Source organism: Eptatretus burgeri, chromosome 4, assembly GCF_056783735.1.
Source record: "Eptatretus burgeri isolate ZD-2024b chromosome 4, Ebu_testis_v1, whole genome shotgun sequence".
Taxonomy (NCBI): Eukaryota; Metazoa; Chordata; class Myxini; order Myxiniformes; family Myxinidae; genus Eptatretus; species Eptatretus burgeri.
In genome coordinates this window covers 89,854,100-89,879,787 of record NC_140964.1, presented here as the reverse complement: position 1 = coordinate 89,879,787, position 25,688 = coordinate 89,854,100, and the positions used below count along the sequence as shown (strand labels likewise).

Genomic DNA, 25,688 nt, shown 5'->3' with positions numbered 1-25,688 from the left:
AAACAAACAAACAAACAAACAGAAAGGGGTGAAAACAGTAACCTCCGATCTTCGAAGGCGGAGGTTAATAATCATTCTGATTTTTGGTAAACCAATTCAATGACCCAATTTGCAAATTTTGCTCCGATTTCAAATCGATCGGATTAAAAAATTGACGATTTTACGTGACCTTGACCTTTGAGCTTTTGATGTCAAAAAGGCTTCAGTGACCCAATTTGCAAACCCTGTTCAGAAATAAATTGGATGAAAATGGACGATTTTATGTCCTTGACATTTGACCTTTGACCTTTGACCTTTTGCCCTCAAAGCAATAGGCTTCTAGATTTTGATTGGTGAACCAATTCATTGACCAATTATGCTAATTCTGCTCAAATTTCAAATAGAAATTGCTTCATTTATGTGACCTTGGCCTTTTGACCTAAAAGCAAACAAACAATAGGTTTGTAGCTTTTGACGAGTTCTACCAGGTGGTTAAGTTTCGTGACGATCGGTCGAGAATTGCAATCGTAAAACGATTGACAGACATTGACAGAATGAGAGAGTTCATAAAACACCTTCCTCCGCACAGTCTTGCGAAAAAATACATGGGGCTTTATTGGAATTTGGACATGGGACTTTATTGGAATTTGGACATGGGACTTTAATGGGAACAGTTTACTGGAAGAGGAAGAAAAAGAAGAATATCGAAGTTCCCTCTCCCTGAGAGCGTGAGTGACAAATTTGATTGGTCACGAAGGTGTACGGTTTTGCAACGTCCTGCCAAACTGAACGTCTTTCGAAATGCAAACAAGCAGATTTGTGTTCGACAGTGTTCAAATATATAATTCGACTGAAATGAAATAAAAGTTTTGAAGGCTGTAGGAAAAAAAAAAATCAAATCCCCATTAAATTGGAAGTTTACTTCTGTTGAGGCACTCTTGTTTTTTGGGGGTTTTTTTTACACCACCTTATTTAACACCTTAAATTAGTTATCTGTCCCTGTTGCTTGTGTCCTTTATGATGTCCCTAAATACCATAAGTTTCCTCTTTGGAATGATTTTCAATTTTGTTTGCCTGCTTGACAGACAGAGAGAATAAAGCGATTGCTTTACTGCGCTGGGTGCATGCGTGCTCGGGACGAGATTCCATACAATTTGCCAGATTTAGAGCCAAAAGTATTGCTCAGCTGCATTGTCGTGTTCCGATTTGTTTTCTGCAGTGTTCAAAATATAATATTAAATTTAAATGAAGTAGTTCCTCGATCATAGACAGAGTGAGTCAATTGCTTACCTTTGAGCTCGGCATGTGGGGTAATAAGAGATCAGACCAAACAATATACTTACGGATCTTCTGTCTCACAAGTAACAAGTGGTCATGGGCCAGTACCTGCAAAATCAGCTGCTCTCACCTTGCCCTTTGGACCTCAAAAACAATAGGCTTCTGGTTTTTGACTGTTGAACTAGTTCAGTTGACAATGTTGAAAATGTAAATGCTGTTCAATTTATTTATTTATTTATTTTGGACACATTGGCGAGGCTCGCATCAAAGCAACACACAACATATAACAAAGGGAGCAGGAGACAAGAGGGACAGGAGAGGGAAGCACAAAGCAGTGGGGAACAGAGACATTAGGAGATCTGTGGAAGGGGAGGGATGGGGTGGGGTACACGGAGTAAACAAGATGGACACTACAGGGACTTTCAGTAAGGAAAGCAGGGAATTTGAAGGAGGTGGGATTGGGGTGGATTAACAGGGGTAGAAAAGATCATGGTTTTGGATGGGGGAAGATAAGAGATGGTGGTGAACAGCTGTTTTGAAGACCTGGAGGGGAGAGTGAGATTGAAGAGAGTGTGGAGTTTGTTCCAGAGGCAGAAGATGGTTGATTGGCAGAGCTTGATTGCCCTGCCGAAATATTGGGGGGGGGGGGGTGCGAGGCCGGAAAGGAGACGGTAAAAGACAGAAAGACCACCAACCTGCCTGTGGTGAGAGACACAATGACTCGGCTTAATTGCAGGAGATACCAATGATCCTAAAAGCCTTGGTTTCTACAGTGTGAGAAAGGTGTGAAGTGGTTGCACCAGCCCACAGGGGAGAGCAGTACTCCATCAGGCTCTGGATGAAAGCCACGCTCCATCAGGCTTGTGGTAAATGATAAAGTCAACTGGATGAAAATTGACAATTGTATGTGACCTTGACCTTTGACCTTTTGACCCCAACAACTACAGGCTTCTAGCTTTTGACGAACTCCACCAGGTGTTTAAGTTTCGTGAAGATCGGTGTAGAATTGCAACCTGTAGGGGATTGGTATACAAACAAACAGGTAATTGGAGACCAGTCCAACCAATATATTTATGAATCTTCAATTTCGCAACAAACAAACAAACAAACAAACAAACAAACGTACCCAAATGCAAGACCCTGTCCTCTGGTTAGTGTCTGACGTCAGTTTTTTTTGTTTCGTCCTTTCCAAAATGTATTTTTAGTCATCATATTTGTAAACACTAGAAAGAGGTGATCTATTTATCTGTCGTAATTCCAATGAAAATGTTTTTTTTGCACGGCATTCCCACCCACAGACATGTATGACCAGGTGGTGAAGTTTGGTGCATACATCGTGGATGGACTGCGTGAATACAAGCAGCCAGTCCTCGTTTACATTCCACCTCATGGAGAACTACGTGGAGGATCCTGGGTCGTGATCGACCCCACAATTAACCCTCAGCACATGGAGATGTATGCTGATCAAGAAAGTAGGTATGTTGAGGTCTACACTGCAACTAATTAACCCCACTGGTTACCTGGACTACATAATTTTTGAAAAATACATTTTGTAATTGCAGTCTTTCAAAAGGGCTGGCAGGATAGCCCGTAGGTATGCACACTCATCTCTGAGCTGTCTAACCTGGGTTTGAATCTCGACCCAGCTATAAACTGTCATCCTGCTGATGCAGGCCGAGGTAGAGGTGTGTACGTGCCGCCCCTCGGATTAACGTTGAACTGTGTGTCCTGTCTGCTGGAATTAGTTGGTGAACGTTAAGGATCCCATGGTGGCCTTTGTGAAAAGTAGGCGAGCTATTACCGGCACCATGAACAAACGACAAATTCCTCTACCCTCAGCCGAGTATCCTGTGTTGAAGTGGCAACTCATCTAGGATTGCAACCTTAGTCAAGGAACAGCTTTAGCAGACCCAACACTCTGTTTAGAGCACAGTGAATAATAATAATAATCATAATAATAATAATAACAACATCGAGATGGTATTCATACAATACTTACCACGTGCAGTTTTGAGAAGGACTTAATGTGAACCAACTCTTCTGGTGGCAAATTTGTAATTGCATCGATCCACACTTCTGAGGGAAATGTGTACAAATAATACTTTGAAAAGTCTGCTCTGCAGTACATTCTTAAGCCTTAACAAAGTCGTTTTTATTCTCGTTCTCGAGTGTTTTCATGACTACCAAGGCTGTTAAAGACGCCAGAATAAATCGCTGAAGTATAAATCGGGAGATCGTTAAAACGCCAAATTGTACGTCATCGTCTTCGCTTTTGTTCACCAGCCGAGCACAATGAAAGCCAAAGCGATTACAATGATTCTAATTTCTAATGCGAGGAAGTGACATTGTCTCTGGGCATGAGTCTTTGTTTAACTCATCATGTACTGTACGTTCTGAGGGCGAGTGCGTCATCCGAGTAATATGCACGATATCAAATGGTCATGTAACATGTGAGAAAGTTTCAATTCCCTCCGTTCAATGGTTTCCGATATACACTCAATATGCAATATCTCAAATGGTCATATCTTATAACATGTGGGAAAGTTTCAATTCCCTCCGTTGAACGGTTTCCGATGTACGCTCACTATACAATATATCAAATGGTCATATAATATGTGGGAAAGTTTCAATTTCCTCTGTTGAACAGTTTTCGATATACACTCAATATGCAATATATCAAATGGTCATATAACATGTGGGAAAGTTTCAATTCCCTCCGTTGAACGGTTTCCGATGTACGCTCACTATACAATATATCAAATGGTCATATAACATGTGGGAAAGTTTCAGTTTCCTCTGTTGAACAGTTTTCGATATACACTCAATATGCAATATATCAAATGGTCATATAACATGTGGGAAAGTTTCAATTCCCTCCGTTGAACGGTTTCCGATATACACTCACTATACAATATATCAAATGGTCATATAACATGTGGGAAAGTTTCAATTTCCTCTGTTGAACAGTTTTCGATATACACTCAATATGCAATGTATCAAATGGTCATATAACATGTGGGAAAGTTTCAATTTCCTCTGTTGAACAGTTTTCGATGTATGCTCTTAACACGAGAACTGCCACTTTACGACTGCTGGCAGTGATGACCGGGTAATAAAACGTCCCGCTTTGATGCAACCCCACTTTGATGGGACACCTCACCCATTACGTCCTCTTTGTTCAGTTGCATTCAGAATGGGAATAACAAAATTAAATTCAAGTCAAATGGAAGACCAAATAAAATGGGTACTGCATGGAGTCAACAGCAGGAACCCAAACAAGAAAAAAGCAAAGATGAAGTCATCAGGAGCAACCTGGATAGGATTCACATTTCAGCTGCTACTCCTCTATCTTCAAACCCATCCAGGCACAGCCAAGTGAACCTCATTCAAAAAAAAAAATCAAAAAGAACTCAGATCAAAAAAATTAAACAATTCTGGCTGCCAGACCATGTGTCCGATCAAGTTAAATTTAAAACATGTATTCCCCATCACTACGAGATCATAATTTTGACGTTTCACATCGATTGATGCAGCTGTTCTAGAGAGAGAGAGAGATAATTTTAGAAATATTTTCTTTCAATCCAATATGGCTGCCAAACCATGTGACCTATCAATTATTTGTGAACACCCTAGTATCCCTAAGGCTTAGGGAACATATATGTGAAGTTCGCCTTGATCTGTCCAGCCGTTCTGAAGAAGAATATTTTAACATGTTTTCAGGTAAATCCATTATGGCTGCCAAACCATGTGACCAATGAAGTCAGAGGTGGATTTTATTTTTTTCCTCATGGATATGTGGCCATACCTGTAAAGTTTCGCCTCGATCTGTTCAGCCGTTTTGGCGAAAATGATTTTTGAAGGTTAAAAATAAAAACAGCTGCCGAACCACGTGACCAATGACATCATCATTTTTTTTTTAACTTCTTTTGACGAATTTATCCCGAGATGATCCTCAAAACTTTTCATACTGATCGGATGTAGCATTCTACGTATGCGATCATGACATAACGAAGGCACCTATGACGCCACATACAAGTCACGCTTATTCCCTCCCCATGGGACAGGAGCCAAGTCAGCCTCGTGTTAGCTTAGTGGCCTGGGTGGCTGTCTTGGGATCCTGTGTTTGAGCCCGTTGGCTGCTGAATTAAAACCAGGTGGGGTTGACTCAGCCTGCCATCCTCCGATGTCGGTGAAATGAGTACCAGTGTACTGGTATCGGCGCACAGCTGCGCCCCAACAAAATGATAGCCACCCAGCAGCCAAGCTGCCATATGCAAGAAGAAGAAGAAGAAGAAGAAGGAGGAGGAGGAGCCAAGTTTCAATCTCTGGTAAAAATTTCATGTCAATCTAACAAGTAGTTGCAGAGGAAAGGGAATAACAAAATGCAGACATGTACGTACGTTTTACGTGTGCGCGTGTGCGACCGATTGCTTTTCTAACTGCGGTCAAATAGGTGTTTTATATGTTTTGGATGGCCTTGGCCTTGACCTTGACCTTTGACCAATATTGACCAAACTTTACACACATATACTATTCAAACATGCAAATAAGCTGTGTAATTTTCAATTTTATATCTTAAAGCGATAAGCATATATGCAAATAAGCTCGTACAGGAGCACAGGCTAATCATAGTCTTCTTATCCATTTCCTGTTGTGAAGTGTTTTGTAAATATGACCTGCTTTTCTCTTTTTTTGCAAAAAAAGCCTTTTCCCCTTATGCAATATTTTTTCCTGTTTTGCATGGTGTCGGTAAATGTATTTTTTTTATCATGAAAGTCGAGACCAAAGGTTTGGAAGTCATTGGGTTGGAGTCACCACAAGCCTTTCCAGTTTTGTAAGCAAGGAGGCCGTACTCAAACAAAGGTAACACGGCTCCACCTTGCTCTGTTTTTGCACACTGCAGGGGAGGGGTTCTAGAAGCTGAAGGCACGGTGGAAATCAAATTCCGCAAAAAGGATTTGGTGAAGACGATGCGAAGAATTGATGGCCTGTATGCTGAGCTGGCAGAAAAGTTGGGTAAGTGATTATCACAAATACATGCATGATGCTCCACCATGCAGATGTGCACACCAGTCTTTTGTCTCAAGTTTGTCAACCACATGCAGTGTCAACAATACTCAGCCTGTCTATCAGCTCTTTCCATTTAAAATGTCTACATTTTGGTCGTATCCTGTTGCCAAAGCTGTTTTTGGACAGAATGTATGATAAAATTGGTCCATTTTCTCGTTTAAATCCAGCCCTGGGCTAGTCTGCTGCACAATATGGCCGATGACCCGTCTTTTAACTGGTAGGACTTAAAGCAACCTCCATAGCTCTTATTGTGAGCTTCAACAGATATAATGATGCAGTCTAAGAAGCGAGACCGCAAATGCAATTTGGTTTATTGTCGGTTGGGGGAATGTGTTTGACAACCAAAGCTAGATTATCTCAGAAGCCTAATGTTTAACACTCCTATTAAATGGTGTTTTGGGATCCGTACCATTTGCACAAGGCCCAACATTCCCTGAAGAAGTCAAATGCTCCCCCGCTGCGACACATGCTTGCTGCAAGCACAGTTTTGCACAGGATGATTGTGCTGCCATGGGCTGCAGCCGGGTTCACCCATCACACCCAAAGTGCAGCTACAGTGCTTTGCTTGGCTGGTTCACTTTGTGGTTGAATTGTTTGCCTTCAACTAATTTTGCATTGCAACCACCTTGTTGAACAGTTTGCATGGATTATTTTTGTTGACTTGTTTTGTTCTACACATATCAAGTTGCAGGCCCTGCTTGTTTTGGGGGTGGGGAGAGGGGGAGCGATGCTTATTATGCACTCGTGAGTTCACCCCAGAATATGTCGAGCATTTTGTTTGGGCTCTTCCCTTTTGGTCAGCTATGATGGTCTGCTGAAAAAAACTTTTCTACACTTAGTCTGTCTCTACCCTTCATTATCTTCAACATCTTCATCATATCACTTCATAATCACCTCGTTTCTATCGTATAAAGTTCTGTCTCCTTCAGCCTCTGCTCATAAACAGTGCCTTCAGAAAGTATTCACACCCCATGACTTTTATCACATTTTGTTGTGACAGCCTGAATTGTAAAATGGATTACATTTATATGTTTTGTCACTGATCTACACAAAGTACCCCATAATGTCAGTGAAAACCTGTTTTCAGAATTTTTTACAAATTTATTGAAAATCAAAAGCTGAAATGTCTTGCATCAATAAGTATCCAACCTCCTGAGTCCATAGTTTGTAGAAGCGCCTTTGGCAGCGATTACAGCATCGAGTCTTCTTGGGTGTGTCTATATCAGCTTTGCACATCTGGATTTGGGGATTTTCTCCCATTCTTCCTTGCAGATTTGCTCAAGCTCTGTCAAGTTCGATAGGGAGCATCAGTGAACAGCAATGTTCAAGTCTACACTCTGAAGCAGGTTTTCCTCAAGGATTTGCCTGTATCTGGCTCCATTCATTGTTCCCTCGATCCTTATAAGTCTCCCAGTCCCTACTGCTAAAAAGCATCCCCATAGCATGATGCATGATGCGTGATGGGTGATGAGCTGTGCAAGGTTTCTGCCAGACGTAGTGCTTTGCAGTCAGGCAAAAGAGTTCAATTTTTTTTCGTCTGGCCACTCTCCTATAAAACCTCGATTTGTGAAGTGCTGCAGAGACTGCTGTCCTTCCGGCAGGTTCTCCTATCTCAGCCAAGGAACTCTGTAGTTCTGTCAGCATGGTCTTTGGGTTCTTGGTCACCTCCCTGACCAAGGTCCTTCATGCCTTTTTTCTCAGTTTGGTCAGATGGCCAGCTCTATGAATTGTCTGGATAGTTCCATGTTCTTTCCATTTCCTACTGATGGAACTCACTGTGTGCTCTTGGGAATGTTCAACACTCCAGAAATTGTTTTACATCCTTCCCCAGATATATGCCTCCTCATAATTCTATCTCGGAGTTCTACAGACAGTTCCTTGGTCTTCATGGTAGAGTTTCTGCTCAGACATGCACCGTCAATTGTGGGACCAACTATGCACTATGGAAATGTGTGTTTCTTGCTAAATCATGTTCAATCAACTGAATTGGCCGCAGGTGGACTCCGATCAGGTTGTAGAGACATGTCAAGGATGATCAAAAGGAAATTGGATGCACCTGACTTCAATTTAGAGTGCTCGAGCAAAGGGGTCGAATACTTATTGACAAGACATTTCAGCTTTTAATTTTTAATTAATTTGAATTTTTTTTTTTTTTAATCCTCCACTTTATAATTATGGGGTATTATGTGTCGATCAGTAGTGACAAAAAAATCTCAATGTAATCCATTTGAAATTAAGGTTGTAACACAACAAAATGTGAAAAAGTGAAGTGGTGTGAATACTTTCTGAAGGCAGTGCACCTTGCACCGAACATCCATTTTTAGATTTGTCCAATGACATTGTTAAGTGTCCAGGACAATGTTGTGGATGTACAGAAGCTGAGTCCCGTCTTTGGTTGCATATGTCTGGGTAAAACACCCTCCAACATCACGATTATCAGGTGGAAACAAAACACAACTGGGCTTAGAGGAGAGCTTTGTGATCTTGACTTGGCCATAAGCCGCTAAGTGCCAAACAATGAGAAAACGCAATCTGGTAGAAAATGTTTTCAAGAATAAATAAACCTCGTCATGCATAAGACGTGGTTGCGCATCGTTATGAGGACTTTGTCCTGTTGGATCGACTCTTTGATTTGAAAAAAGGCTTGCACGATGTTCTGGGAACAAACTAACGTACAATCAGAATTTTTTGCATTCAATTATTTTTTTCACAGCAGCCGCATGAAAAATAATTGCAGTTTGTTGGACATTTTTGATGCAGTTGGTGTCGTCTTTGCTTTTTTCTTCTTTTTTTTTTTCTTTCCACTTCTGCCCGTTAGTTTTGTTTTCTCCACGGCAGTGATTGACCTTGGTGAAAATCGCTCAACCCGAAGACCTTGAAGCAAGGGTGTGTGTGCTCGCAAGGGCCTAGAGCCCCACCTTGTTCCCGGCCTGTAATGAAATGATCGCACGAACCGGGATTTTCGGGTTTTGGCCCGCGCGTGCCTCCGCAACACGGTGGCAATGCCTGCATTGCTTGCATCGTGTTATCCATGGCCGGCCAATCGCACGGCTCGTTGCAGTGGTGGTTGAGAGAGAGCAAGAATAGGTACACAGACAATTGAGTGTGGGAAAATGCCATTTGGGCCAAACACGTTTTTGTTGTATTTTAAATCGGTGTGGATTCTCATCACCTTTCCTGACCTACATAGCTGCATCGGGCCTTTCCTTGACTGTCCTATTCCCAACCACAAACCCTTCTCTTACATATTCACAAACACCCATAAAAAACATCAGCTTTAAAAAAAGTAAGAGGTTTTTACAATCCTGTGAAGGACTTTACAGGCCAAATATGCACCATCCAAAAGAGTCAAGGAACATATGCGATTCCAGAAAGGCTACTTTGAGACCCTGAGCTAATGCAGAGGGACACCAGAGAGTGTAAACTGCTTCAGCGTTTTTTTCTTCCTGATTTAATTGAACCTCTCGCCGACCCTAATCCATCCCCAAAGCCACTATATGCCATGGGACCAACTGTGTAATCCTGCAGGCCGCTGGGAAAACTTTATCTCGGCCTTGCTTCTGTGCCGGCTTCTGTTAACGGGCGTTGCGTTTTCTTCTCCTCCCCCTTCCCCCTCTTCTTTGAGCCTTCTGAGGCCTTAGAGCGCCAGCCAGGCATCTATCCTGTGCTCCCGGAGGAGCGATAAAGCCTAATCTGGGAGCTTTCTCTGGTAATCCTGGAAGGAGAGGGGGTGGGTAGGGGTAAAATCAGGAATAGGCCATTGGAGCGATAGTGGGAAAGGGTAGAGGTTTGCTGATATGGTGGAGAGGAGTTGTGGAGGAGTTTTTTTTTTTTTGGGGGGGGGGGGGTGGTAGAGAACACATCTGAGAGGTTTGAGTCAAAAAGGAGGACAGGATAGTGAACAAGGAAGGGGTTGGGGGTGTTTGAGATGGAAGATTGAGGGTGGAAAGATATCCGCAGAAACAAAATGCAAAAGAGGATAAACAAGGAAAGCAATCAGATAGCTTGATAATGAAAATCTAGCAGCTCGGAGCAAGGAGTAATATATTACATATTCATACATTTTTTTTTCTCCCTTCTTTCACAAGATTTTTCGCGACGCAAGATTTCCGGTGCTTGCACTGCCAATATTCTGCAACAGGCCTGCTCTTTTTGGAGCACAGATGTCAAGGCCTAAGAGGCCAAAGAAGGTACTAGGTTCAAATATATATATATATATATATATATATATATATATATATATATATATATATATATATTCCACATCCATCTTCGAGTAATAGTCACGTGTTGTGCACCATGGGAGGTCTTGAAGATCTACACTGCAAACGCATGGGATTTGAGATACAAGTCTACTTGTACTGTTCTGTCTGTTCCGCAGCAGTGCATTGGTTGCTTGGTATCAGAATTAACCAGGAGGCCTCTGATCCACCTGCCTTAACACCTGCATCTCACGCTATCCGGCCACATGCCTCTTGGGTTCACTCTTGCAGTTTTTAAGTTTCATTGGGCACAGAGTGGTGGTGTGAAGATTCCCACTTCGAGAGAAGGATAGACATGACTGAGAGTTGTGCCACCTTTAAAAATATCCTCTTCTTTATGCAGAGCAAAATGAGAAATGTAGAAAGCTTTTCACACGAGCGTGGGCCACCCTGCAAAGTGGAATGTTTTTTTGGGGGTTTTTTTTTTCTGATATTCTGAGCAGTTCTGACTGTGTTCCACTCATTTATTTATTTATTTTACAAAAGAACCAAGCAATCATGCCCTTGAGCAATTCTCGACTGACTATAAATGTTCTTCTTGGTGTTTTTCAAGTGCAGGGTGTTTTATTAAAAAGTACACCATCCTTCAGAAGGGATTTCAAAACTGCCACTATCTCTTTTTCCTTCTTCTTCTTCTTCTTCTTCTTCTTCTTCTTCTTCTTCTTCTTCTTCTTCTTCTTCTTCTTATTCTTATTCTTATTCTTATTCTTATTCTTCTACTTCTTCTTCTACTTCTTCTTCTACTTCTTCTTCTACTTCTTCTTCTACTTCTTCTTCTACTTCTTCTTCTACTTCTTCTTCTACTTCTTCTTCTACTTCTTCTTCTACTTCTTCTTCTACTTCTTCTTCTACTTCTTCTTCTACTTCTTCTTCTACTTCTTCTTCTACTTCTTCTTCTACTTCTTCTTCTACTTCTTCTTCTACTTCTTCTTCTTCTTCTTCTTCTTCTTCTTCTTCTTCTTCTCTTCTTCTTCTTCCTTTAACAGCCAGAGTGATTTGGGTGATGTTACCTTTTCACAGGGTACCTTTACATCGGGTGATGTTCCGTCTCGAATTCCCCTAAGCCGAAGACATTAAGGGTAGAGCCTGGTGTTGGCTCAGTGGTTGGGGTGGTGGCTTGGGATGCTAGGGTGCTGAGTTCAAGCCCCGTCGGCCGCTGAATTAATACACCAGGGGGTTGACTCAGCCTGTCATCCTTCGACGTCGGCGAAATGAGTACCAGTTCCAGTGTGTGTACTAGTATAGGGGCACTGCTTCAGCAACACAGTCGCGCTTCAAGAAATGATAGCTACCCGGCAGCTAACTGCCATACGACCACCACCACATTAAGGGTCAACCACAAAGTATGGACTAGTATCACATGTAGGCCAGACCATGGGGGGCAAAATTGCTTTTCACAGTAGCTCAATGGTGAGCAGTCTGGGTTTTTCCTAACACTGTAAATGATTCCATTCCCACCCGAAACTATTGGGGCACTGTGTCTGCGACATAGCCACACCTCAGCAATGATGCAACCACCAACCTGAATTAGTAAATTAATTCCTGCCAAATTTGCATTCGACCCAGAGATTGGATAGCCCGTTCCATGGTTTCTAATTATGTCCATGACAAATTTCTCCTTTGCACCACAAATTTGCATTTTTATTGCCCGACCTGTGCATCAATGCTTGGACAAACTCAGCCGATTTGATGTCTCATCAAGTCCTCTCGTCATTTGCCAATTTTGGTCTTTATCTGGGCTAGGCCTGGCTGAATGCGACATCAAAACCGATGCTGTTTTTGTTATGCTCCTTCTCCTTGGTGGAAAGCATCAATTATTTCAACAAAACGGTAGAGAACGTGGGACCGACGTTGCAGTTACACGCGCTTCTTTGACTTGATGTTGGCCCAAGAACCACGCACCTCGATCTGAGCCCGGCGACATGTCGGTGAGAGACTCGAATTATTGTCCGTCGTAAAGCACTCAATTAATGAGATTGCAAGTCGCTCGCTTAAGTATTCTTGTAATGTCGGTCTGCAGATTCAAATTTCAGCAGAGCAAAACACATTACGGTCCAACGTGCCTCTCCTCAAAACACAATCGAACAGACAAAGTGTCGTTTATTCTCTTTCTTATTGCACTTTATTGTTTATAATGGCGGAACAGTTACGCTGTTTAAGTTCAATTAGCAATTTTCCATGTAATTTCCTTTTTGCTGGCAAGCCTTCCTCTCATTATGTCTGCTCAGTGTAGGTGTAAATTGTCAGTGATTTACCGAAATGCACTGTTTTCTCAGATAATTTGATCTGCTTGAATTATCTGTATCTGTTCGGCCCCTGCACTTGGCATTCCGATTCCCGCACATAAACAGCTCATTTTCACCCTGGGTTCTAATACGCTGTGCCAACGCTGCCTGTCGTGTGTGTGTGTGTGTGTGTGTGTGTGTGTGTGTGTGTGTGTGTGTGTGTGTGTGTGTGTGTGTGTGTGTGTGTGTGTGTGTGTGTGTGTGTGTGTGTGTGTGTGTGTGTGTGTGTGTGTGTGTGTGCAACATTGATTCCCTGTGGCAAATCATGCATTTCCTTTTAGGATCTTGATCCCAACTCTGCCATGGGTTTAACTTTCAATGCGAAATGGTGTGTCTTGTTGGGATGTTTTTGTCTTGACGCAGAGGATGTTGTCTCATCTGATCAGGGGGTATCTATTTATTGCTTCAGAATATATGGTGGAATTTATGATTCCCCCCCCGCCCCACACCGCCTCCTCAATCATGCTATATGTTCCGTACATAACTATTCACTCCTCCCTCTCTGACAACAAAGATCTCCCAACAAAGTCAGTTCCTTTTTTTTTTCCACACTCCTCATACATTCCCCTACTCAATTCTTTCTCCTTTTCTCCATCTTAATTTCATCAATTTAGCTCCCACTTCCACCACCCAACCCCCTCCCTTGTTCCAAGCCACCCATGCATATTAGCCAACTCTTGTATTTCATCACATGGTAGGAATTTGTTCGGTTTTTATGTGTGTTGTTTGTACTCTGTGACTTTGAAGATATTTGATGGGTTTTTTTCACATTGTGATTGGAGGATTGTTATTGAGTTAGACACACCTCTTTTTGAGGTTTTGAGGAGATTTGAGGATTGTGACCTAATCACAGGAAAGGCTTACCTTGCCGGTAGTTCTTTGATAGGTGTTGTTTGTTGTAATTCCTTGGAAATGTATCCTCTGCATCTGATGTCCAAAATCCTTGCCAAGTTGTCCTTGCTTCCAGCGGGACCATATTTAGATTATTTTGTGCACCATCTGTCTTCAAATTCCCTGCCCCCCCCCCCCATCGATGTAAAGGGGGAGAATAGGACACAAAGGATTCCTGAAGTGTCTTATTTGACATTTGTAGCTAAATTAAGATGAAACAAAACTTCTACCTCACTTCAGATATCATAAAGTGATATTACAAAAGAGGTCTCAACCTAATGGTGGCTTGAAAATAACTTGACCTTTGAACATAGGACAAAGTCAGCTGCCTAATGTCATCACTTGCTCTGGCAAGAGCTTCGTGGTTCTGATATACAAGTCCTGTGTTCTTGTGACCTTGACAACAAGAGCAGAGATTCCATATTAACCTTGCATCAAGTCGATTCCACGTGTGACAGCCCCATCAAGCCTTACGGGCAGCAATTATGCACTGGCAGTGAAGAGATGCAAGCTTTTGGGGATTATTAATGAAGCCTTCTAACTAGGCGGGCGGCAGTAAAACGTGAGAAGAAAAGTCGGAAGTGATGTGGGTGCCAATGTGTGTATTTCTTTGTTAGGCCCAGCCATGCATCAGAGGATTAAAATAATGGATGCTCAGGCCAAAGGGAGCTGTCGTCCTGAAATGGCTCGTAAAGCAATGGTTTAAATGCAGCCAATATATCTTGGACATAAACATTTGATGGAGAACCACTCAAACAATAACTTATACTGTTTAATTAACTACACTATGAATGTATAATTTGGTAATTCATTCCTTGGCAATGATTCAGGAATGCACAGGCTGTGGCAGCCTGGGAGGCCAGACTGGTAACCCTGAAGGCCTGGGAAGCCAGATCAGTCACCTTACAGATTACAGGAAGGAAAACAGGGATTTTGGTAGGCCCCTGCTAGGTGACCCAGCTGATCTTAAGGCTTTGTTTTGAAGTGTCAGACCCAGACGCTCGACCGGCAACCTGACTGACGTGTCACCACATTTGATAAGTACTTATCGATACAGCGCTCTATTAATATATCTTCAGGCAAACATAGTGGTGTGACATGGAAAGCGTTTCTGATCTCTGCAGCCTCTCTGGAACTCGGTGTAGACGAAAGAAAAGAAGTAGAGGTGCGGCTGAGAGATCGTGAAGAGTTCCTGCTGCCAATCTATCATCAGATAGCAGTTTGTTTTGCTGACCTGCACGACACACCTGGCCGCATGCAGGAGAAAGCCGTTGTTACGGTGAGTATTGTCCTGCACCATGAGGGCATGCTTTTCATTGATGAGTGAGAAAAAACAAATTATCTTTGGGAAGTAATGGAGATTATTGTTCAAACTTTCTTTGTTGGTGGCTCTGGCTGCAGATACTTCAAAGATACCTGCATTCGAAGTTGTTTATTTGATGTTTTCCTTGATGTTTTTAATTTATTATTACGATTGTACGACGGTTAACTGCCACTCTGTTTCCCCTAAAAGGCGATTGTGGTTTCAGTGTTAAGCAGCTGGGTGCAGCTTTGTGGGCCGTTAATTTCACATATTTAGCGATCTCATCTTCTAATTAGTTTGTCATGTTAATTACATGAGTTAATCACATAGACATGACAGTGAACAATGTGCCAAAGGAAGCATTTCATGATAGTGGAAGCCCCAGTGATTACTATGAAAGGCTTGTGTGTGCACCTGCATGAAACAGGATGTTCTGGAGTGGAGGACATCACGAACCTTCTTCTATTGGCGTCTTCGGCGACTCATCCTTGAGGATGAGGTCAAACGGCTTATCCTCTCTGCTAACCCCGAGCTGAATCACGGCCAGCTGCTTTCAATGCTGCGACGCTGGTTTGTTGAGGCTGAAAGCACCGTCAAGGTAGGTTTTCAAACTACACCCTGCTCCTAACTTTTATTTACTAACATCCAAAACAAATGGCATGGGATGAGAACGTATGATATCGTATTTTGACGGCAACATGTAAAGTCAAAAGGGGGGAGCAATGTGCTTTCAACAATTTAAACAGAACTAGAATATGCGCAGAGAATATATGCTCAATTGATTTACAGTAAAATTTGTCGGCCTGTTCTCCTACTTATCTCCTACTTACACTCCCCTCACCAAAAAGAGAAATATACATTCTTTTCTTCTGAAACATCTCCACCATTGTTTATTCAGGCCTATTTGTGGGACAACAATCAGGAAGTGGTGAGGTGGCTCGAGAAGCATCTGGGAGAGGAAGATGGGACACGGTCGGTCATCGAGGAGAACATCAAGTACATCCGCAGGGACTATGTCATTCAGCAGATCCGCAGGTGCATTTTGTGTTGATCGATTTAACTTTTCAAGAACCCATCGTGCCTTCAGATCTGCCTGACCTGAGTATTGAGGAAACCACAGTGTGAATTGTGATCTGTGAACAGCCGTGACTATAACAGCGTACGTTTTAAGCTTGGTGCATGTTTAATAAGGCCTTCACAATGTAATGCTCTGCGATAGTACAGGAACAGACCTTATTGTTTGTTGACCTACTGCCAACAATGATGGCAGAACTTTGTGGAGCTGTGAACGTTGGGTGAAAATCTTGCATCAAAGAGAGAAGTCACTGAAAATCATATGAACGTATCCACAGGAGTGTCAGGCAAAGCCTTTTCAGAGCAAATCATGAAAGCTAAACTCGACTTGCAGCAAAGTGAAATTGAAAACATCTCACTGATCTTAACTCATTGAACCTTGAACTTATACAACATGTTTGTGCTTGATGGAAGACTGCTCTCCCCCTTTGACTTGCACCCCTGCCTCGAACCTTTCCCTTCTTAATGCCATGGAAAGCACGGCCCTCAAAATCATTGGGATCTACCACGGCAACGCTGAGCGTTTAGGCCTGTTACTTTCACATCGCAGAGAGTTTAGTGGCCTCTTTGTATTCCACCACCTCCTTTTTTGGTCTTGCACCCTCTGCCCCCTCTTGGCTCTGTTCCTCCCACGTTTCTGCAGGGTGCAAATGATCTGCCAGTCACCCTCTTGTTATCGATACAGCGCTCTATCGATACAGCGCTCCACCCTCTTGTTATCGATACAGCGCTCTACAGCGCTCAGCGCTCTATTAAAACTCACAAAATCCACACTCACTGCTCACTTCCATCATTTGTTCCTCTTTTCTCTCGTCTGTGGAACCAACTCCCTTCGTCTGTTCAGTTCCATTCTTCCCTCCGGGGCTTCAAGACAGCTGTTCACCACTTCCTCAGATCATCCGCAATCCAAAACCATGGTCTCTTCTCCCCCAAAAGACCCTGTTCCCAAGCACTCCCCTTTTCCAGGTTATTGTGATTGTTCTCCCTCACCTCCTTTTATTTGTTAGTTGTCGGTTGATTGTTGTTCCTTTTCTGTTTTATTCCTGCTTGCCCCTCCTCTTCTTGCTGTGCTTCCTTCAGCTTGTGTGAAACTTGTTCACCCCCATGTGACCTTCTCCCCCTCCCCTTGATCTCACTACCACTCTGACTGCTACTTTGTTGTTGGCGTTTCCCCCTTTCCATTTTGTTCATTTCCATTCTGCTCCCACTCTTCCACGAGCTTCAACCATGAATGCAAAAAAAAATTAAAAAAATTGGTTTAGTAAGAAACAGCATAGTTTATGACATTACAAGAGACAGTATAGTCTATGACATTATAAGAGACAATAGAGTCTATGACATTATAAGAGACAGTATAGTCCATGACATTATAAGAGACAATAGAGTCTATGACATTATAAGAGACAGTATAGTCCATGACATTATAAGAGACAGTATAGTCTATGACATTATAAGAGACAATAGAGTCTATGACATTATAAGAGACAATATAGTCTATGACATTATAAGAGACAATAGAGTCTATGACATTATAAGAGACAGTATAGTCCATGACATTATAAGAGACAGTATAGTCTATGACATTATAAATGACAGTATAGTCTATGACATTATAAGAGACAGTATAGTCTATGACATCATAAGAGACAGTATAGTCTATGACATTATAAGAGACAGTATAGTCCATGACATTATAAGAGACAGTATAGTCTATGACATTATAATAGGCAGTATAGTCTATGACATTATAAGAGACAGAAAAGTCTATGACATTATAAGAGACAGTATAGTCTATGACATTATAAGAGACAGTATAGTCCATGACATTATAAGAGACAGTATAGTCTATGACATTATAAGAGACAGTATAGTCTATGACATCATAAGAGACAGTATAGTCTATGACATTATAAGAGACAATAGAGTCTATGACATTATAAGAGACAGTATAGTCCATGACATTATAAGAGACAGTATAGTCTATGACATTATAAGAGACAGTATAGTCTATGACATTATAAGAGACAGTATAGTCCATGACATTATAAGAGACAGTATAGTCTATGACATTATAATAGGCAGTATAGTCTATGACATTATAAGAGACAGAAAAGTCTATGACATTATAAGAGACAGTATAGTCTATGACATTATAAGAGACAGTATAGTCCATGACATTATAAGAGACAGTATAGTCTATGACATTATAATAGACAGTATAGTCTATGACATTATAATAGACAGTATAGTCTATGACATTATAAGAGACAGTATAGTCCATGACATTATAAGAGACAGAATAGTATATGACATTATAAGAGACAGTATAGTCTATGACATTATAAGAGACAGTATAGTCTATGACATTATAAGAGACAGTATAGTCTATGACATTATAAGAGACAGTATAGTCTATGACATTATAAGAGACAGTATAGTCTATGACATTATAAGAGACAGTATAGTCCATGACATTATAAGAGACAGTATAGTCTATGACATTATAATAGACAGTATAGTCTATGACATTATAAGAGACAGTATAGTCCATGACATTATAAGAAACAGTATAGTATATGACATTATAAGAGACAGTATAGTCTATGACATTATAAGAGACAGTATAGTCTATGACATTATAAGAGACAGTATAGTCTATGACATTATAAGAGACAGTATAGTCTATGACATTATAAGAGACAGTATAGTCTATGACATTATAAGAGACAGTATAGTCTATGACATTATAAGAGACAGTATAGTCTATGACATTATAAGAGACAGTATAGTCTATGACATTATAAGAGACAGTATAGTCTATGACATTTTAAGAGACAGTATAGTCTATGACATTATAAGAGACAGTGTAGTCTATGACATTATAAAAGACAGTATAGTCTATGACATTATAAGAGACAGTATAGTCTATGACATTATAAGAGACAGTGTAGTCTATGACATTATAAGAGACAGTATAGTCTATGACATTATAAGAGACAGTGTAGTCTATGACATTATAAGAGACAGTATAGTCTATGACATTATAAGAGACAGTATAGTCTATGACATTATAAGAGACAGTATAGTCTATGACATTATAAGAGACAGTATAGTCTATGACCTTTTAAGCAATACTGAACCAAAGATTGAGGTGCTTAAACAAAGTACAGCGAGACCTACTATCCGATTTGGATTTTTACGACTCGGTCATGCTGACTGTTGAGGAGAGACACCAAATGCTTATTTTGCAAGGATGCGCAGAGCGCTTCCATAGTAATGGCACGTGTGTCATTCCTGCTGATGTCAACACTCATAATAGTCCACTCTGAATGTTTATGTTGGAATATTAAGACGCTTCTTCAATTAAAGAATCCCACCTCCTGCTGGGCTTACAAAACTTCGTCCATAGCTGTTGCACGTGGAACAAAAAGATTTTTTATTATAATTTCACTTTTTTTTCGTGTTTTTTTTTTTTAACCCTTTAATGTCGCTTGAGATTTTTGGTCTGCGGATGTCTAACTTTATTTTATAATGAAAATATATTATGTTATGAGATCGTGTTGTTTTTTTTTTGTCTCGCATCACTTGTGAGATCATTTTACTTCAAATTGTGGATATAGGGATTGTAGGGTCTTGAAGGGGAACCCAAACACTCAGACCACCTCATCGCTCATCTATCCCTTAATACCCTACAGAATAGATATGATGTGTCTTTTTCTGATTTCCGAATTACAAAGTAGGTAAATTTGCGATTAATAGTCTAAATATTATTCTTCTTCAGATGAGCTGTGATGTCACATGCGAAAGTAGAATACCAGATCCGAACTGTATACGGGTTACATTGCGGTATGATTTAACTCAAACGAGGAATCATTTTCGATTTTCCACAAATATGCCGAGTCGATGTGTCCTTGTATTGTAATACAAACTGAGATGGTTTCATGCCACACCAATGGTCAAAAGACCCTAAGTTTGCCAGAAATTAGATGAGGTTTGTCCGAAATACCCGAGTCTGGATCGGGCCGAGACAACGTTTGCTTTTATGCTCGGAAAATTTTACATTGCTCTGTTATGAAACAACAAGGATGACTAGATCTTGTGGTTATCCACCACGATTGAGAAAAAAATGCCGTATCCATGATTAAGTGGAAGAAACGGCCGTCGCTCGAAACTGTAACACCATCTCTACCCAGGTACCAGAACATGCACATGGACGATTTGAGCGGTGAATCAAACACCTCTTGCATTGCCTGGCAGGTACCACAAGAGCACCTGAAAATAATTATCTATTCTCAACACAAGTTCCTACAAATCAAATGATCCACCGTCTATTTATAGTGGAGAGAAAGTATGTATGTATCATCTACTCCTCCGAGAGGATTTGACCTAGGAGCTAAAACTCTCAGGGTCACCCTCACACCCCCACCCCCTTCCCTCCACTGCTTTACCATCCCCTCACAATCCACCATCAACCATCATGCCCACAATACCCACCACCATCCTACACCCCCTACAGCAATATCCACCCCCATCCCTCCCCCCCCCCACAATACCCCCCCCCACCCCCCCCCACCACAATCAACCCACCACATGCACCACTATCCCACACCCCTCCACAATACCCACCACCATCCCACAACTCTCTTCCACCATAATCAACCCACAATACCCACCACCATCCTACACCCCCTACAGCAATATCCCCCCCCATCCCTCCCCCCCTCCACAATACCCACCAGCACTCCCCTCCACCATAATCAACCCACAATATGCACCACTATCCCACACCCCCCTCCACAATACCCACCACCATCCCACAACTCTCTTCCACCATAATCAACCCACAATACCCACCACCACCCCACACCCCCTTGCCACGTCATCCTTCCTCCCCCCTCCACAATTCCCCATTCACTGGGGAGGTACATTGACACCTCATGGACATGAGGTGGGATATGGTGTCGAGGAAACATATGAAACGGGACGATCTCGTAACATACAAGACACCTGGTCAGCCTGCGGTGGTGGGACAAAGCATTTTTCACCCATTCTGTCCATGGTGTCTGAGTCTGCCTGGGTGTCACGCGATGATGCTTGTGCTGTCGTGCTGTTGCGCTATGATGGGTATATCTGACCGATCTTTACTAACACTTCCGCCTTCTTCCTCTGAATCGCTCACACAAGGCTCGAAGCGATTCGGCTCCACAATTCCCCCCCAAGTGGTTTCCCTCACTAATTTTGTCTCCAATAGTTTCTTCAAACCACGAATCACTTTCAACATTCTGAGAACCGTCAGTCACAAATGATGGTGGAATGAGTATCTGAATCTGAGCTCGATAAGTACCGTTTCTCGATGTGGAACCGCCGTTTGGATAAATATGGCTTCAGGGAGTGACGTCACTGGCAAAATAAAAAAACCAATACTCTCGGGCTTTTGTCGACACTTTGTGATTGGTTAAAAAAAAAAATTCAAAATTTTTTTCCTCTTCAAATTAGACCGCGATTAATGATTCTCAATGGTTTTCAGGAAGAAAAAAAAAATTGTGTTTGGGTTCCTCTTTGAAATAATTTTGTTTTTAATTTTGTATCCAGAACCGTATTCGGATATTCAACAAAACCGAACCGATTCTTCCTTGTCACGCTCCCAACCTGTCCACCAAGTTTCGTCCTAATCCGTCCCTAACTTTTTGAGATATCATGTTACATATTGTTTTTAGCCCCGTCACTCAATGGTGAACAATCGGTTTAAAAATTCTCGTGTCCAGAACCGGACACGGATCTTCATCAAAATCTACTAAACCTCTCCCAACCATTATGCCAATGGATTATTCGAAATAATACAAAAACAATTACTTGGATGCTGTTTACAAAAACAGTCAATCAGGAGAATTCAGCATTTCCTTGGTTTCAATGGGACAAGCTCGACATGCACCGTTTCTCCATGTAAAACCACCGTTCGGATCAATATGACTTCAAGACGTGACATCACTTGTGAAATCGAAAATCGACAATCTGGGGCTTTTTTCGACACTTCGTGATTGGCAAAAAAATTCCAATTTTTTTTGTCCCTTCAAAATGAGCCCGTGATTAATGATTCTCAATGGCTTTCAGTAAAAAAAAATAATAATAATAAAAATTGCACTTGGGTTCCCCTTTTAGCAGACGGTGTGATGCCAAGCAGTATTATAGGAAAAGGAAAAAGAACAATTTATGTTGCATTGACAAGGTGATGGTTTATAGTTTGAAAGAGGTGGTTTTAACTTGACCCAGTTTATCGTTCGAAGGAGGTGGTTTTAACATTTACAGGAATTTAATGAGGCCTCACCTCGATTATTGCAGATAGTTTTGGTTGCTGTATTTAAGGAAGGACATCGCTGCTATCGAAGGGACTTGCGCTAGAGCTACCAGATTAATTCCAGGGCTATATTGGCTCGGGTATGAGGAGTGGCTGAGTGGCTTTTTACATACATTGGAAAGGAGTTGATGACGAGGGCATATCATAAATGTTTAAGATGATGAAGGACAGGAAGATGCAGGAAATAGATGTAAGAAGGTTTTTTTTTTTTTTTAAACCAAGATGGACAACAATAGGATTATGGGGCAGAACTAGAGAGTGGGAAGAGGAGTGAGAAGTGAGGCAGAGATATTTCAAGCCGAGTCATCAATGTACGGAAAGTGTCAGTGCCTTACGTTGTGCTGGCTGGATATTGAGATGTTTTCATTCATGTTTGCAATAATTGAAACCCCTCCCAACTGCACTCCCCCTCCCTCTCCCCAAATAATCTTCCTTCTATCCGTATGTTTACACATGCCCCCCACCCCCTCCTACCATCACCACCACATGCCATACATGTGAGAGAGCACTTCTTAACATCATAACATCAAGCTTTTAGTTTACTGTGTCCATGCAAAATGGGCTCAATGATCTTTTGCTGTGCTTTGTTAACTGTGTAACTGTACGTTACCAATACTTGACTTTCGAAATGACGTATGAATGCCTTTTTTTTACACATGGGCTGTGTCTTTGCTTTTAGTAATTCAATTCTGCTCGTCAGGCACTTTTAACCTGCCGTTGCGAGCACGAAACTTGTGATCACCACAACAATGTAAGAACATCGTCAATGTAACAACAGAACACAACAGAGTGGCAATTCCAGAATGGTTAACCTAATTATTCTGTTCCTGAATGCAAATCGAACTCACAGAACTCTAGGAATACAGAGAAATATCCGTGGAAGAGAGGTGTCAGGTTTGTAACACTTACTGTTAGTACAAGCCAGCAGCAATGTATATAACACACACACACACACACACACACACACACACACACACACACACACACACACACACACACACACACACACACACACACACACACACACCTCTACAGTATTGGCTATTCCTGAAATATAATATAATTTAAAGAATTGCTGTAAATGATGTAAACCTCAAAACATAGTTCCCTTACTTAAAGTAAGAACCTCAATCTGTAAGCAATTGAATGGCTTCCCGGCCGCCTGGATCATCAGCTGGGCACCGTTCGTCCTCGAGGTTTCGATCCTTTCAGCCCAGAACCTCTCCAAACAGTGGATCCACAACCTTGGTCACAGATCCACATCAGTAGATTAATTACCTACATCAGTAGATCTACAACCTCAGTTGCATCCAGGCAGTCAACCCATCAATGCAACATCACCAATTAGACTCTACTCACTGGAGGATTTAATGTATTATCACACAGTTACAACTCCCAACACACATTATATTATATGATAACACATTGAATCATACACATCTTACCTTAAATATTGCATATCCACCAACAAACACGACCATCCCACTCACCTCTGGATCAAACTGTTGTTCAAATATTCAAACGCTTATTTATAAACTTTTGTTTTTTTTTTACCTGCTTTCTTGTCTCCGAGCAACCACTGAAATGGGTTTAATTAGTTTCTATGTACATTTTTTAATCACGTGTTTATATAAATATCTCGTTAATAATATTTTTACGATTCGGATTGTATTTCACGAATTCTATTTGGTGTCGTTTTATGATCTTAAAGAAAAGTTGTTTTAATCTGCAAACTGTTGGTCCCTGTGTTCGCATACATCTGATTAGTTGTTTTTATCTATTGATAAGTTCAGTGTTGTGTGTGGTTGCTCTCATGGTCCTAATTATTTCACCTGCAACTGGACCATAGAATAACTTCTTAGGAAGACACACCCAAACACAAAGGCATACATGCACGCTTGCACGCACACACACAGATGGACGCTTCAACTTTTACCAATTGATGCAAAAATCGAGTATAATTTCTCTTTTGGCCCCATAACGAAACAAACAATATATTTATAACAGCTCACATAGCTGCCCCCCCAAACCCCCCACCGCATACCCCAACATTATTAATAAATATACTTGTCCTGTACATTCACAAGATTCAGATATGTCCTTCCCAACGTTGTTCAGAAGCACCTAATCCAGATACACAGTCCATTCACTGGTCGTGATTCATCGGGGTTTCTATAGCACATGTCCATCCACACGGGCCTTGCACCGCCCCACGTGTGCTCTGAGCATTCTCTGGCGAATACGTCATTTTGAAAGTCGCGAATTGTGTCGTTCCATTCTATAGCATCACTGATATAGCAAGGACAGAGCAAAAGCATCAGAAAAACTTAACCAAAGCTGTAAAAATATACAAATTGAGCCTTATACCACACACACATAATCTTTTACAAAATAACTATTGACAGCAGTTATCTTTCAGTTAATTGAAATTTCATTCAGTCAAGTTCATTGAAACTTTCCTCGACTTCAAATCGGTTTACTGTCAAAATGGGTGCGTTTGTGTCACGCTGCTTTGTTGATGGTCAAAGTGGGGTGTTAGAGAACGTCTGGATGTGAGAACCAAAGTGGGTGCAGCAGTTTTCTCTGATGCCCATTTGCTTGACCTTGTTGATGAACTTGGGAGAAACCTGTTTGTCCATGATCACTTACAGTAAGTCTGCCACCGCACTAAGTGCTGCCTCATCTCATTGCGACAAACTTTTTGCATTTCGTTATCAAAGAACCAACCTTATGTTTGATGTAAACTGCTTGGCTTTCTCAATCTTTTGACTTTGAGAACATCTTTATGTTTTTGGATTGTCTTTCCGGCTGTGCATGCGAAGCACATTTTTGTTACCGCAATAACTTGTGAACCACTGAAGGGATTTTGACCAAACTTTGGAAAAGTATGAACGATTTAGATTTGGGGTTTCAAAAGGTCAAAGATCTATGGTCATGTTACCTTTAATTTTAAATCCATTGTTACCAAAAGAACTTGTGAATCACAGAAGGAATTTCAACCAAACTTGGAAAAGTATGGACTGCTATACAAAGGTGAAGTGATTCAATACTTGGGTTTAATACGTCAAAGGTTATGTGCCCTTAGTGAATAATTTTGCCAATCATAATTCGAGTTCGAAGTATCTGATGTTTTCTCTCTCCCTCTCTCCCTCTCTCCTTCTCTCTCCCTCTCTCCCCCTTTCTCTCTCCCT

General features: G+C 41.4%; 1 protein-coding gene across 3 annotated transcripts in view; it reads left to right on the top strand.

The window, feature by feature from the left end:
- Nucleotides 1-25,688, top strand: part of ACACA (acetyl-CoA carboxylase alpha) — a 355,968-nt gene that overhangs the window by 327,816 nt on the left and 2,464 nt on the right. For all 3 annotated transcript variants that reach the window (XM_085879260.1, XM_085879257.1, XM_085879259.1), the window contains 5 exons: nucleotides 2,556-2,733; nucleotides 6,161-6,273; nucleotides 14,890-15,044; nucleotides 15,496-15,666; nucleotides 15,967-16,103. In XM_085879260.1, coding sequence (XP_085735386.1) covers nucleotides 2,556-2,733; nucleotides 6,161-6,273; nucleotides 14,890-15,044; nucleotides 15,496-15,666; nucleotides 15,967-16,103 — 754 coding nt within the window. The remainder of the gene's footprint in view (nucleotides 1-2,555; nucleotides 2,734-6,160; nucleotides 6,274-14,889; nucleotides 15,045-15,495; nucleotides 15,667-15,966; nucleotides 16,104-25,688) is intronic.